This window comes from Salvia miltiorrhiza, chromosome 4 (genome assembly GCF_028751815.1).
Source record: "Salvia miltiorrhiza cultivar Shanhuang (shh) chromosome 4, IMPLAD_Smil_shh, whole genome shotgun sequence".
NCBI lineage: Eukaryota > Viridiplantae > Streptophyta > Magnoliopsida > Lamiales > Lamiaceae > Salvia > Salvia miltiorrhiza.
In genome coordinates this window covers 28,358,131-28,374,364 of record NC_080390.1, presented here as the reverse complement: position 1 = coordinate 28,374,364, position 16,234 = coordinate 28,358,131, and the positions used below count along the sequence as shown (strand labels likewise).

The following is a 16,234-nucleotide window of genomic DNA, read 5'->3' as shown; positions in this document are numbered from 1 at the left end:
TATACAAGTCTCTCTCTCTCTCTCTCTCTCTCTCCCCATACAAAACAAATTAGAAGAGTGGATTTGGAGAAGACAAATGCTATAAACCAAATCTCTCTCTCTCTCTCCATACAAAACAAATTAGAAGAGTGGATGTGGAGAAGACAAATACTGAAGATTAAGCTAATTAAAGTGATTTGATTCCAATTACTAGCTAGTAGCATCGTATACTATATGCGGAATGTACATTCTAAAGCAGTCCAAGAATATAGTAATAATGTGGACTATATATGAGGCCTAATTTAATTGGCAAAATTGAGTACTAAAGGATTCTCTTTTCCAAGAGGTCATTCGTTGAAGTCTCATTGGTGTGTGAAGTGTATTTTATTTGATTATATGATTGTTATTTGATTAATTTATCGATGTACTATATAATTTCTTGATATAATATGTGTATTATATTTAAAAGAAATTAAAAAAAAAATAGTATATTGTAACGGTGGGAGTGTTGTGTGGTTTATTATTTTAATTAGGCAAGAGAGGGAATCGGATACTATGTTATCGATAATGCCAAGTATGCACTTCCTTCTTCAAATTAATTATCTCCTTAATTAATTATGTTTATATATAATATTCGTGTTTACCGTGTTTCTTATTTAGTTTTTTCAATATCTTCGATAATTGTTTTAGAATATTTATCATGCATATTGTCATATTGAACCACGTCTTGATTTGTAAATATGAATCTAATAAGACAGTAGATTCGTTGTTATTATAAGCGTCATATCTACTAATATATTCAAAATTTCATAATGATGTAATTCTTTTTTTTTTGAGGGAATAATGATGTAATTCTTAAGTTCGCAAACTTAAATATATTTTTTTCTTTATAAATTAAGTAAAGACTATACACAAATTTATATATACATTTTTATGCTACTAGTTAATTCTTAAAGTGGATCACACGTCATTCAACTAACAAAGTTAAGGTAGCAAAGTCTCTCTCTTATTAAAAGGTCTAGAGTTGGGTAATCGATTATAAGCAAATCGATTAAACGTGAATTAACCATGAAATAGGTAACGTAACCCGATTAACAAATCGATTCATCGGTCTGATCGGTTAACCGAATTAATCGGTTTAAACTTCACTTTAGTTTATTTTCAAAAAAATCAACTTCAAATGGTAGTAATAAGAGTTGAACCCTGGCCCTTTAGAAGAAAAAGTGAAGCTTTATCCACTCCACCTAGACATGGCCAAAAAAATCGGAACCGGGAACCGAACCGTGAAATCGGACCGTCCGGGACGGTTCTGGAACCGAAACCGTGTCATACGGTTCCGAACCGAAACCGAAACCATGGTCGGCCGGTTCGGTTCCGGTTCCAATTTCTTCAAACCGCCGGTTCCCGGTTTCGAACCGGAACCGAACCATGAAACCGGGAACCGTGTTGGACCCGTGCTGGAACCGGGCTGGAACCGTGAACCGACGGTTCCACGGTTAGAACCGGGAACCGTGGAACCGTCTGAGAACCACTTATAAGTAAGGTATTTACTTTATTATCAAATACATTTAAAATATTAATTTCTTAAATTTTATGTTAAAAAGAAGTTGATCAACTTAAGACGGAACGGAGGGAGTTTATATCAGTAGCTTCATAGTATTTATTATTTTGGGAACCGAGTTGTTTTGGTTACAAATGGAGGATCATGCGTGAGGTAAAAATACTTATGTCGTTAGTTGCTGATTAGTGGTATAGGTTAATAATTATCAGTTAATTGATTTTTTTAAAAAATAGTTATCCGTTAATTAATTCATAGTGGACTTTGATTCTTTCGAGATACATAGACAACTCAATTATAACTTAAATATTATAATTAAGCTCAAGTTCTATTTTCTTTATTTCTTTTTTTCCCCAGTTACAAGTTGTAAACTAAGTTGCCTTAATTTTATTTTAGCATCCAAAAGTTGTAATTTGTAAATTGTATTTATAAGAGTTGTAAGGTGTAACTTTGAATTATAAGTTCAATTTAGAAAATAAAGTATGTGAAATTTATATTTTTTTGTGTCTTTTATTTTATTAAAGCAGATTTCATTAAATTTTACACAACGATACATATAAAACAATACAAATTACATAAAAAAAAAGTAAAAAAAAAAAAAGGACGGTTCTAACGGTTCAAACCGGAACCGATGGTTCGAAACCGAAACCGTGAGAGTTATTTTCCGATTCGGTTCTGGTTCCAGTTTTTGGAACCGGGAACCGAACCGTGGCCACCTCTAACTCCACCAATTTATTAATTTATGTTTATTTAGAACAAAAAATAATTTTATAAACTTGTAATTTTCTATATATATATAGGGAAGGGCTGAAAATTCTTTATATATATATATAAAGAACAACTCTAATAAATGGATTCTCAACCTATAACAAACCAGTGATAAATCAAGATTTATCCAAAACAAACAGAATAGTTTGTTTTGTGTTTTTAAATCATTAAGCTCTGTTATGGCTGATATTTGAATATTAGGTTCATGGCAAGCAACTAATGCACTACTATGCGAGTACTGTGGAGGATGCGTATCTAAATAGATTTTTTTTCTTTTATTGTAAAAACCAATTAGGATTTACCTATATATATTTTTTTTGAAAGGGGAAAAAGAAGTTATATATTACTTCAAATTATGAGAAACAATATCCTTCAACTAAAATGTGAAATAAGCGTCCAAATAGATGGACAATCAACGAAATTATCAGTCCACAATATAATGATAATCCAACTTCCACTGTCCTAAACAAGAATCCAGCAACTGCATGCGCCATTTAAACAAGTTTCAATTTTGAAAATTCTACATGTAATTAATTAGTTTCTACTTTAATGAAACAAAGATAAAAGGAGAAAGAAAAATAAAAAATTCTAGAACATCCTAAAGGTAAATTAAATTTTTTAAATAAAATATAATAAATATATATATTAATTACTATTTAACCGGTTAATTAATCGGTTATTCGGTTTAACCGACCAATCACCGGTTAAACCGAATAACCGATATATTTAAAACTTAGTAATCGGCAACCGAACCAAACCGACCAATTTCTGGTTAACTGATTAACCGAAATTTCGGTTCAATTACGATTATAACCGAATAATCGAGACCGAATTACCATCCCTAAAAAGGTCATTGGTTGAAATTCTATCAACATCATGTGGGTTGTATTTTCATTTGTTTAGTTCTTTAGTTTAGCTTTTATTAACTTGATTGTTGATTTGAGTAGCTTAATTATTTCATTGTAACATATATTCAATTTCTTGGTATGATATGAATCTTATATTTAAAAAAAATTAAATAGCTAAAAACGAAATGAAAATAACAACCTAGGAAATATTTAGCTATCGACAGATATATCGAGACGGCTAATTAGTTTGAAAGAATATTGAAGAAAACAAAAAGACCCACGCTTGATCTATAAATAATTCTATTAATTTAAAGCTCAAGCAACATCACCCTCATTCTGTCATTCATCTTTAAAAAAAAAAAAATCATTTTTTTAATTGGAAAACCTATATAATTGGGGGCCAATGATGGAGGATGCTGAGAAATTTCTTTTTGGTATTCAAAATATCTAATTGAAACTTGGAATTTTGATGTGACAAAAGGTGCAATATGCACATGCTTTTTGATCTTCTTTCAATGAGGGTAGCTAGTAATTGGTTACAAACTTACAACTGCAATTTTGACAACAACAACAAAAAAAAAATCTCATTTTTTCTCAAACATATATCTAGCCTTCAATTGACTTACTTTTATACCATGCGTTGATTAATTATATTTCATTTTGAAGTCCTTACTTGTTAGCTGCAATTAAAATTTGCCCATTTTTCTTGAACCACATGTAAAATCATTCTGAATGTTACATCAATTTAGTTATAACTAGGGCTATCGATCGGTTCGGATTCGGTTACCCGTACCCAAATTTTTGGTTACTCGAAATCCGAAATATATCATATTTCACTAACCGTTCGTGAACCGTTTTAGGTGATCGGTTACCCAATAACCGATTTGGTTAGTCTCCAAGAAATATAAAGAGCAACTTATCCACTTAACCAAAGCTCATTCTTGTACTTGAGGTATTCTTGTGTGGTCCATGGAGCACCGTGCTCCATGACACTAACACTTGCATTAAATGACACTAACACTATTTTGAAATGACACTAACACTATTTTATTTTACAAATGACACTATTGCATTAAATGACATTAACACTAACACTATCTTAAAATGAAACTAACACTATTTTGTTTTCCAAATGACACTAACACTAACACTATCTTGAAATGTCACTAACAATATTATGTTTTACAAATGACACTATCATGTTATATAAATAACACTGTCGCGAAATGACACTAACGCTATAACATGATAGTGTCATTTGTAAAACAAAATAGTGTTAGTGTCATTTTAAGATAGTATTAGTGTTAGTGTTATTTAATGCAACTGCTAGTGTTATGGAGCACGGTGCTCCATGGAGGACACAAGAATTTGCGCTTGTACTTTAAACATAACATAATTTTATTTTAGTTAAAATTCATTTTTTTTTAAATTTTTAAATAATTATTAGAATTGAAATATATATAATAAATTATTAATTAAATATTTTTCGATTAACCCGAATAACCGATCGGGTTGACAAAATTTCTAAAAATCTGATAATCGAACCCGAACCAATACCCGAAATTTTCGGTTATTGGATACCCAAACTTGAAATTTCGGTTAATGGATTATCCAAAATCCGATAACCAATTAGACAGCTCTAGTTATAACTGCTCAAATCGAAACTTTATAAAAGAAAAAAAAAATAATAATCTAATTAAGTGTTGGGACACAAAAAGATATATCCAACATGCTGATTTTGATGATACCAAAACTATTAGAAAGTTCTTCCAAACTGTTAGTTTCTTTATGCACTTAAGTGTTTTAGTCCTCACTAGTTTAGACTGAAGCGGCAAAGACTGAAGAGTTATGTCTGAAGACCACAGATTGAATAATGAAGGATGTTGACTGAAGCAGAAGTTTGAAGACACATGATTAGCAAAGCCGACTGAAGGAATGGCACTGAAATATACCTGTCTATTCTCGGACTGATACTTTAGAATGCATCAGTCCATATTCCTCAAAAAGCTAAAATAGTCAATCGTTGTACTTGGTGCAATTAATGCTAAGGACAAAAACATTAAATCCCGAAGATAGGAGATCGTCCTTCCTGACACAAAGTCTCTCCTGTTGTGTCACATCGGCCTGCAACACCATTTCCAAGAAAGAAGACTTTACTTCTTTCAGACTCAAGGAGATCAGAAGATTGAAGACGTGAGCCCAAATTCAATGTTATCTCACAACGGCAAATCCTGAAGACAATCTCCACCAACGGATCTATTCAAGTCTTTGCATATAAATAGGTTCAACGTCCAAGTTCAATCTTCACCGATTCAAAACACAACTTGCTGAACCTCTGCAAAATCCGCAAGTCAGCCTACTCATACTTATCCATAGTTTGAATCGAAGAAGAGAATACATCAACCAAAAATCAGTTATCTGATCACATACATTCTCTTAGAACCTCTAGGCATTTCTTTGTAAATCCTAAGCCTAGAGTGTTTGAGAGTTAGAGTTGTAGACAGTTGTCTAGACTCAAAGAGTCAAATTTGCGAGATTAAGAAAAGAGACGAGAAGTCCAACCCAGTGTGTTGGCACTGAAACGGTTGTTTCAGTCGTAAGATTTGATGTGCACCCGTAAGCACAAGCCTAGTGGTTGTCAGTCTAACCAGCTGACCGTGGACATAGGATGTTAATCTGAACCACGTAAAATTCTCTGTGTTATTTATCACTTTCAGTTGTTATCTTTCTTTTTATATGCTCAACTGTTATTTCAATTGAAACTAGTATAAATAAAGAGAGAATTCTGTAAACTGACAACCCAACATTCAAAAAGGCTATTTTGTAAAAGATTGTTTTTCCGCTGCATGTATTATTGATTGAACTGACAAATCTTTGATTTGTCCGTGAGATTCATAACACCTATATGTTTTTTCTCACACTAGACTGAAGCTAAAATTGGATCAATTATGTATTGATCTGTTTCTTGTACTGAAACTTCTTTAAATCCAGTCTAGTGCTCACTCTCAAACTTGAAACGCCTTGACTGAAATTTTGTGTTGTCTTATCCTTAGTATCAGTCAAAAGTACTTTCAGTCTATGAAAGTGAGTTTTTCAAAAGAAGCTTTAAATGGTTTAAAAATGAAAATTAGTCTTCTCGTGTATTCCCCTCCCCCCTTCCCCCCAATACACTAGTTTTGTAACCCTCATGGACCCAACATTGAGAAACCCTTAAGAATATAGAGGCACAAATTAAAGGTCGAGCTTCACTAAAATCTTTATGGAAAAAATTTAGTGAAAAAAACACTAAGAAAACGAAAAAGAGTACCCATCTATTACAACCAGAAAATAAAAAATCAAAAAGGTCATATGAAACCATAAAACACATAAACAATCGAGGAAAATGAGCTTATGACAAAATATAGAACTACAAATAAATAAATAAAAAGACCATGAAAGTCTTCATTGACCATGAAAGTCTTCATTCAAAGGAGCCTGACCTACCCGAACTCAGACCCCGACGCACCAGACATCTCAAAGAGATTCAGACAGGCCACTTCAAAAACCCCCTACTAAATATCCAATTAAAATCCACAATCTCATAATCAACCCGAAGAGAACAAAGCGGAATAATCTTTCGCATAAACTTCTTACCTGTACCACCACCATTTCCACATATACAAATAAAAAAATCATCCGAAAAAAAGTTGGCCAAGAAAATAACGCCCAACACATGTTTTTAATAAGGAAAAGCATCCTTCGAAACCAAGCCCAACAACGTAACAAAATCAGATACCAACGCCAACAAATGACCTGAACTCCTCCCATGAGATTAAGATAATACAAATTATCCAAAAAGCTCAGCAAAAAAATATCCAAGACCTTATGTATTGTCCAACAAAAAGTATCATTTCTTAAGTGTTCGATAAAAGTCCTCAATGCATTAGGATCGTCAAAAAACATGAAAACAGAATAATACCAATAAATATCCTTCATCGTAGAAATCATAGCGTGTACTTGAATGCCAGAATACAAGATGAATACATTCTATATGATTAGAAATAATTCTTGCATAGTAGTTCCAGCCCCTACCAACAAACAGTTTGACAAAATCCCAAAAAGACAAACTATTACTTTGGATCATGTGACAAACAATATTCATATACAAAACACTTAACTTCGTTCTACCCATATCATCCATGAGGTACCAATTACACCTGCCATGTGTATCGGACAGATACAAAGCATAGGCCCAAGTATTATTGCAAAGATACTTAAAATGAAAACCTTTAAGTAGCCAACTATTCGAAAAAATAGCATTACGAAACATTGCAATAAAAATACAGAACATTAATCTCTCGTTGAACATCCTTCTCAATAAAGGGAATAACATGAGGCCACCAACCAACTGACATATTGGGATTAACCATAATATCAGCCACCATATTGCACTCATGATAAATGTGAGTAACACGAAGATCAAAATGCTTCAAAAAATTCAGAATTCTTGTCCATCTTGCAATAAATCCCATGGAACGAGAGCGGAGCGTATCTGAAATAATCGGACTATATAAATAGAATCAGCTTCAACCCAAAGATTGAACCAATTATTAGCTTGAGCAATCTCTATAGTGGTAATAACACCTAAAACCCCCGCTTCAAAAGTAAACTCAATGCCACCATCCACATCATAACAACCTTTAATCATGTTCTCATAATTTCTAAAAACACCACTAGCTTGAATTTTTCCCGGAGCACCAATAGAAGAATCATTCATACTAACCTCTACAAGAAAAGGCGGCGTTAACGACCGAATTTTCGGTCGTTAAGGCCTGAAATTCGGTCGTTAAATTGGTTAACGACCGAATTTACGACCGTACAAGGGCGTCGCAGCTTCGAGCGTCGCGCGGCTTTTAACGACCGAATTTTCGGTCGTTGCTTCTAACGACCGAAATTTCGGTCTTAACGACCGAAATTTCGGTCGTAAATTTCGTTGAGCATACGACCAAAGTTCGTAATTCAACGACCGTTTTTTCGGTCGTTGGTTAACGACCGAAAATTTCGGTCGTTGGTATTCCGGCAGTCTGACCGGTCTTCCCCCACCGGCACTATTAACGACCGAACATTCGGTCGTTAATCAACGACCGAAAAACGGTCGTTGAATACTGTTTATACAGTTATGAGACCTTGACTGAAAGATTCTTTCTACGACCGAATTTCGGTCGTTATTTTTATTTTATTTTTTTATTTATATATATATATATATATTCAAATTATTAGTATACTATTATTATTATTTTCCATAACATAGCAATATATAAATGATTCATAATAATCGTAGTCCCAAATCATGAAAATACTAAAAACAAATAATCATCCCATAACAAAGTAGAAAATCCTAGAAAATATCAACAAAAACAGAAATTCAGTATTCAAAGCATAAAAAAGTACATCAAAACATAGTCAGCATAATCAAAGGTCTGGGTGAGTCTCATCAGAAGGGGTGGATGGTCGAAATCCTCGCATGAGCAACGCGATCTGGGACTGCATCTCCTGTATAGTCCTAGCCTGCTCCTCCTCTCTCTGTCTCCTGGCCTCTATCTCCTGCACTGCTCTGGTCAGAGCACTCGCTGTGGTGTCAAGATCCTCCCTCAAAGTGGTAAACTCAGCCTTTGAAGGAGCATCGAAGTGTGAGGTGCTGGTGGAGGTGCTCGACTCGCCGTCGCCTGAAGTAAGCGCCTTCGACATCATCATACCTAATCCCATGATGCGCCCCTTCGGATCAGGAGTGACTACCTCTCGGAAGATGCGATCCACGTCGGCGGGTGTGACCTCTCCCTGTATCTCACGCAGCTCTGCCACTCGCCTCTCGACCTCCAACTACAATATAAAAAATGTTAGAACAGTTGTAAAATAGATAATTATAACAAAACAAATTAAACATTTGCAATTAACGTCATACCCCGTGCTGCGCAGGTCGTCCGGCGGTATACTGTCCATTCTTAAAATGGATACGTCGAAAGGTAGCCCAAGACGCCGCGTCAAAAGGGATATTGCTCTCCCGAGCCTTCAAAAATACGTTAAAGTAAAGTAACGATTTAATAGACATAAACCCATTGAAATAAAATTTAGAATGTAAAGTTACCAGATGCTCAGCATGATCCAGAGCGCTACGCGACCCGCCATGATGAATAGCCATCCCTGTACCAACACCGCAAGGCTCAGAACGGCGATTCTTAGACGCCTGTGCAGACCTTGCCTGAGTTTCAGGCAATGCCCAATAAGCCCTCCAAGCAGCCTCAACAATAGGATTGAGAGATTCAATCTTCTTCTTGTGTAGTAGGAGGGTTTTCTTGCATGCAGAAATGTAATCGTTATATGCTACTCGAGCCTCTGAGATCCACGCCTTCTTAATTTGGTGTCTGGTATATTTATCTTGTTGCCAACAAAATGCTTTCTGTTGAAAGTTATTGAAAATAACAGTAAAATTAGTATTTGTGAGTGTTCATTTAGAATAAGACATAATTATATATATTACATGATTATACCACAAATTCGTCGAAGTACAAGTCCTTCATCTCCTCAGTCAAATTCTTCCAATTCGTGCCACTTGCATCTGGCATACCTTGGAAGCTATCAGTAGCCCTAGCCCGAATAGGTCCACTCGGCCTCAAAACACTTAGAAATTTGAAACTTAGATTAGAATTAATGTTTATTTACTTTGGAAGTAAATTGATATATATTATTAAACAGACCTGCCATGAAGATGCACCCATATGCGCCCATCCTTAGCAACACCAGTCGGTATAGCCCCCGTGGGCAGCGTCACGGACACATCCGCATCGTCGGTCGAATGCGTAGATCCGGATCGGCCAGAAGTAGACATCTATATGATAATTTGAAGTGATTAATTCATTAGTTCCAATAAGGATTGTAGACTACATTAAATACATAAGTTGACAAATATATTTACTCAATCAGAATCAGAATTTGAAGACTTGGGTGAGTCTAAAGGAATGTCTTCATTGTTAATTTCATCATCTTCATCGTCATCTACTAATTAAGAATATCACTAAATTATTGAGACTAACTTACTTCTATCCTAAGATAAATTTAACTAAGTTCTAAAAACAAAGAGCATCTAATTAACTAAGTTCTACTAATTAAGACCATACTACACTATCAAAAATAACAAAAATAAATCATTAATAATGCATAATCAATATAGTAATCCACATAAACTCATGCTTAACCTAAACTAATCATCTTAAATCATACCAAATTTCACATAAACTAACATAAATTCATATAAATTCACATAAACCTACAACAATTTCACATAAATTCATAAAGTATAATTATGAAAAACCTAACCTATATAAATTCACAATTTATTCAATAACATGCAAATATATTAACCAAAATTAAAATTTATAACCTACATTACATAAGTTAGCATTACTAACCGAAAATAGAGGATTCCGGTAAGGGAAAGGACGGTCCGGCGACAGAGAGAGGTTTCCGGCGAGGCAGTGGGGCGGTCCGGCGAGGGCAGTGGCTGGGATTCAAAATAAACAACTTAAATTCCATAAACAACAACCCAAACACACACCACAACCACTTACCTACGGCGGCGAGGGCGAAAAGCAGCGGCAGCGGCGAGGGCGACGCGATTCCGGCGACGGGCGAAAATCAGCGGCAGCGGCAGGGGCGCACCGGCCGGACAGCAGCGGGCACGGCGTCGGGGTCGGTGGAGGTGGCCGTTCGTCGGGGAGGAAAGCAGGCGGCGGCCGGGGTCGTCGGACGGCGAGAATCGACGTCGACGGGGAAATCGGTGGGGAGGGAGGCGGAAATCGTAAAAAAAATCGGCTAAGGAAAAATTGGGGAAAGGAAAAGCAAACCCTAAGTAAATCCGTTCAGCAACGACCGATTTTAATATTAACGACCGAAATTCGGTCGTTGACATCTTTATTATTATTTTTTTAAATTCAGGTTACCAACGACCGAAAATCGGTCGTTGAAAATAATTTAAAAATATTTATAAAATGTCTACGACCGAATTTCGGTCGTTGAATCCAAGGCACCAATTTACGACCGATTATTTCGGTCGTTATTTTGCAAAAATAAATAAAAAAAAAACAAAATTAAAATCGGTCGTTGACATTAAAAATTCGGTCGTTAAGCCCGCTTTTTTAAAGACCGATTGTTTCGGTCGTTAAAATTGGTCGTTATACCCTTCTTTTCTTGTAGTGATTAGTCCATGCAGTAGGTGGAGGCCACTAACTGAGAGGGATATATAATAAGATGGAGGGGCAATCTTGGGTTGACTTGGAGATGTCTAAAAATTACATAATCACCACAAATTATGTATGAAATTAGAATTGAATGCACAATTTTTAGTATCGCGAAAAGCAATTTTGGTAAAAGCAAGTGCACGATGATGTGTGGAGTTAATACCATGAAAAATATGATTATTTCGACATGTCTAAATCGCCCAAAGAAAAATAACAACCCTGAGCTTCCACAAAAAAGAAATATGAGGACTAATGATTTATTCATTGTTTGAATAAGAAACTCGTGAATGCTCACACAATTAATAAGCTCAGAAGTCAAACCCATTGAGAAAACTTTCCAGGCCTTCCGAATAACCTCACAAGAACACAGATTATGATCCAAGGATTTAGCATCATCTAAACAAACAACACAACCATTCAGACCAACAATCCCAAACCTCTTAAGCTTACCAAAATTGGGAAGACAAGAGTGCATAACCCTTTGACACAAAAGGAAGCGACGCACCAGGATAGAATAATCTCATAGTCAAGAGCCCCATTTGACTTGAAGTGCATGATGACATATGTTGGTCTCAAGCGAGTGCGTATTGATGTATAGGAGAAGGGGGAAAGGGAGAGAGAATACACTAGTTGCAAATTTTCATTAGTTATGAGTGAATGTGTTTTAAAACTGGTTCAACTGATTATAAGTCAATTAAATTGATTTTAAGTCAACTTTCAACTTAGTGTTCGTTCTAATAAGGTCAGCAGACTGAGTATGATGAAATAATGTATGCTGAAAAATACGTTTTTTATTTTTCAGTCGAAGCTGAATGTATTATGTTGATGGTTAGTTTACACACACACACACAAAAGTAGTGTGATAATTGAGAATTCGTTTGGCGAATAAGTCATTTCATTTTAATGAACGAATTCATAATTTATATGAACAAGCATTTGGTCTGGGGTTCGAATCCTGAAGGTGATAAAATTTTCAACATATTAAATAGATATGTTTGTTCATCAATTATATTGGTTTGTTCGTAGAATTTATAATTTTGTTTATCATTCTGAATTCTTATGAAAAATCAAATTCTTAATAGAATCTCATTAACTATTCTAATTTTTATACATATGTACGAACTTACACCTTGCAGTGCCTAGAACGTAGGTCGATTGAATTAAGCCCAATTTACAATTGATAGAATTTTAATACATATATACAAACTTACACCTTTCAGTTAATTCAAAAATAAAAAAGAACTGCCCTAAAAAAAAAAAAAAAGAACTTACACCTTTCAGTGCCTAGAATCTAGGTCGATTGAATTAAGCATAATTTACTATTGTTTTTTTTTTTTAGGGGTTTACTGTTGATTCTTTAATTATAAAGGATATCAATAGTAAACTTACTACTACCAGTCTACCCTCCTTACTTTAAATATTTACAGTTTCTCCCTCTTGTACCTATGTGTTTTCACATTCACCCCTTCACTTTATCCATATACTTTTATTAATCAATATTTTTGTGTTTTGCTCTCTGTAATTTCAGTTTTTATATATATAAATCTTTTTCAACTTTCTTGTTTAGGGGAAAAGATAATATTGAATTAAATCACTTTATCGTCATCCTTAGAGATAATATCTTTAGAAATAGTAGTCATTTCTTCATTTTAATATATAATAAATTGAAAAGATTCTTCAAGTCTTTCCTTTTTTCAATTTTTTTTTTGAGGTATGGTTGAAATGATTCAACCACGTGAGATGGTGGAAAATTGGTTATTATAATACTCTATCCGTCCCAATATTGTTGGCCACATTTCCCTTTTGGTTTGTCCCACTTTTATTGGCCACTTTCAAAAAATAGCCAAGTTTACTTTAATTAAGTCAACAACTACTCACTAATTAAGTCAACAATTATTGGCCACTTTCTAAAAATGCCAAAATTACTCACTAATTTTGGTTGGTCACACTCAATTAAAACATAACACTTAATTTCTTAATCTCCGTGTCGAAAAGAATGTGGCCAACAACAGCGGGACGGAGGGAGTAACTAATTAGTTTTTTTTTAAAAAAATTAAGTATCAAATTTGCCCCTAACATAGAGGTCATATCACGTCTAGTACTCTATGGTCGAGGTCAGTTCAACTAAATCCCTGAAGTTCTTAATTTCGTGCAATTAACCCCTCCGACTTAACGACCGTTTAACACTGTTAACTATTTTAATTTTTTTTTTCGTTGGTGGTGGAACCCACGCCTTCTTCTTCGTCAAGCTCGCCGAAAACACGTGAGCTCGACGGCATCCCAATCGCCTCCGCCCAGCCGACCTCGCAACCAATCCCAATAACCGATAAACTTGCAATTCTTGAAACTAGGAAGAGTGATTGAGGGCTCCCCAAATACAGAAATGGCGCGGAGGTTGTGTTTCCGCGTGCCACTTCTTTTCACCGCCGCAAAATCCCACATTCCCGTCTCCGCCGCCAGATTGCTCTACTTCTCAGATGCCGCCATCTTCAGATTCGTTGGCCTCTATCATCCCATGTTTCAAGGTGAGGATGAATTTTCCTGTCCATCTAATTATGCACGCTACCTGTTTGTCGTAAGTCCTCACTGAAAACTTCCATGTGTTTTCCCTACAACACTACTTCACAATCAGTTGTATTAATTAGGTTTATAATTGTGTGCAATAATGATTTAATTTAGAATTAGAGAATGCAGATTGCCTGTTCATGGCTTCTGAATTGTTGTCTTCATTTTCAGTTTCTCGTTCATATGCCCGTGATAGACGCCCAAGTTATGATCCTTTCGGAGGCAAAGTTCCTAAAGCAGCCGAATTCGGGAAGGAGTGGGCCAAGAAAATGGAGGATGATGAGATCATCTCTGGACAGGCAGCGAAGACGACAGTGATAACGAAAGAGACGATGGTGTGTGGGGAAGGAACAGGGAGGTGAACGGTTATCGGAATTGGTTGCAAGGTTGGCTGGGGGGAGGCGATTGGGATGCCGTCGAGCTTAGGGGCAGAGCGGCGTGTTTGTGGTGAACTGGCGTGTTTCCGGCGTGTTTTCAACAAGTTTCCGGCGAGCTTGGCGAAGAAAAAGGCGTGGGTCCCACCACCAACGAAATAAATAAAAAAAATTAATTAAAATAGTCAACGATGTTAAACGGCTATTAAGTCGGAGGGGCTAATTGCACGAAATTAAGGATTTTGAGAGTTTGTTTTTAATCAAAAAAGAAAAATGAAAATTCTTAAAATATGAGTTAAACCGACCTCAATTGTAGGGGACTACTTTAATCCTAAAAAAAATCACAAAAAAGAGTGGTGGTTGATACAAATTATTCTTGTAAATCATGCTCCATCAATTTCGAATCACATGCACAACATACAGATCAAATAAGCAAAAAGTCATAACAAAATTTGATTTTGACTAGTCATATATATCAAAAACAAAAATTACTTGGAAGAATTTAACTTTTTCTAGAATGAAGTGGTCTGAGTGATAATTATTACCAAGAAGTGAATTCTACGCTTGCATGATTGCATTTTCACATAGCCTTTTTTAAATAAAAGGCAAAAAATAATAATTGAGTACTAGTTTATTTGCCTTCTCTAACCCATCTGCGATTCATGAAAGATAATTCTATATATATATATAAAATACAAAAACGACAACTGCAAAAATGAAAATGCACTAACGAATATTATAAATAACATGATAACTTTTTTTTTTTGAGGACAAATAACATGATAACTTGAACAATCATTCAGCATAAATATTATGGCACTTATTTTATTTATTTATTTAATACTAGTATATATATATATATATATATATATATATATATATATATAGGAGAGGTTCAAATAATACTTATATATATATTGCATTTGCATTTTTTTCACTCAAAAGTATACATATTTAATACTTAGAACTCCTCATTTTACATCCCAGAAAGAAAAAATTGAAAGCCCAAGTCCGGCAAACAAATAAGAGTCCGTGTTGTAAATTAATTGCTGCACAGAGATTGAAGCCCAGTTATTATTAAATTGCGATTTTTATAAGATTGAAGCCCAGTTATAATTATAAGATGAAAGAAAAATTCTATAAGCAGATCTTTCGTTTCATATAATTTACATATCTAGCGACTAACGAGTAATATTAAAAAAATAATAATAATAATTTTAATGTAACTCTCAAAAAAGAAAAAAAAAATGTATTGTTAATGTATAATATCTTCACCTTTATAACCTTCACCCCTTGTCAATTTAGGGTGATTCTATATTTCTATTCATAGCCTTCTTTTTACTCCTCGTAGCCCCATTTTAATAATTGAAATTAAAAAATAATAAATACATCATTTTATCCTAACCTTCAAATTACATTCTCAATAAATCCTCAAAAATCTATAGCCATCGTATTCCAAAATGTATGAGTCCTGAAATTTATAAGAAGAAAAAAAAAATTCGTTCAAATATGTTCCAATAGGAACAATATATTAAGGCAATAGGAACATTGTTCAATGAATTCTGCATTTTTCTTCAACCAAATTTTAGAGTTAACTATGAGAATACGGTGGCTATGAGATCACGATGATGTATCATGAATTTAATGCAGAAATTAGGGGCAAAATAAAATATTTATTACTTATTTTTATTATAATTTTTAGAAAGGGGCTATGAAGAGTAAAAAGAAGGGTATGAATAGAAATACCCGTCAATTTAAGCCCCAAAATCGAATATAAATTCTTCATCATCGAGATTTCACTGTCATCAAAACACGACAAAATATGGAGTATTTTAATTCCACGAGTGAAGAGTATTGTGATGGGAATTA

At 34.5% G+C, this 16,234-nt stretch overlaps 2 protein-coding genes across 4 annotated transcripts; one reads left to right on the top strand and one right to left on the bottom strand.

Moving 5' to 3' along the window:
* Window positions 1-8,464: 8,464 nt before the first annotated feature.
* LOC131019598 (uncharacterized) lies at window positions 8,465-12,074 on the bottom strand. 3 transcript variants are annotated; one of them, XM_057948179.1, is made up of 8 exons: window positions 11,877-12,074; window positions 10,758-11,470; window positions 10,599-10,690; window positions 9,888-10,018; window positions 9,681-9,810; window positions 9,278-9,589; window positions 9,095-9,199; window positions 8,465-9,012 (listed from the first exon to the last, which is right to left on the bottom strand). In XM_057948179.1, exons 4-8 carry the CDS (start codon window positions 10,016-10,018, stop codon window positions 8,605-8,607), a joined length of 1,086 nt encoding a protein of 361 aa, XP_057804162.1. In that variant the 5' UTR covers window positions 10,599-10,690; window positions 10,758-11,470; window positions 11,877-12,074; the 3' UTR covers window positions 8,465-8,604. The 3 variants fall into 3 exon arrangements, with proteins under 3 accessions (XP_057804162.1, XP_057804163.1, XP_057804161.1); XM_057948180.1 differs by having other exon boundaries at window positions 10,758-11,822; window positions 11,932-12,074; XM_057948178.1 differs by having other exon boundaries at window positions 10,758-12,074.
* Window positions 12,075-13,615: 1,541 nt separating this feature from the next.
* LOC131019597 (uncharacterized) lies at window positions 13,616-14,654 on the top strand. Its single transcript, XM_057948176.1, has 2 exons — window positions 13,616-13,951; window positions 14,163-14,654. Exons 1-2 carry the CDS (start codon window positions 13,810-13,812, stop codon window positions 14,351-14,353), a joined length of 333 nt encoding a protein of 110 aa, XP_057804159.1. The 5' UTR covers window positions 13,616-13,809; the 3' UTR covers window positions 14,354-14,654.
* Window positions 14,655-16,234: the final 1,580 nt, after the last annotated feature.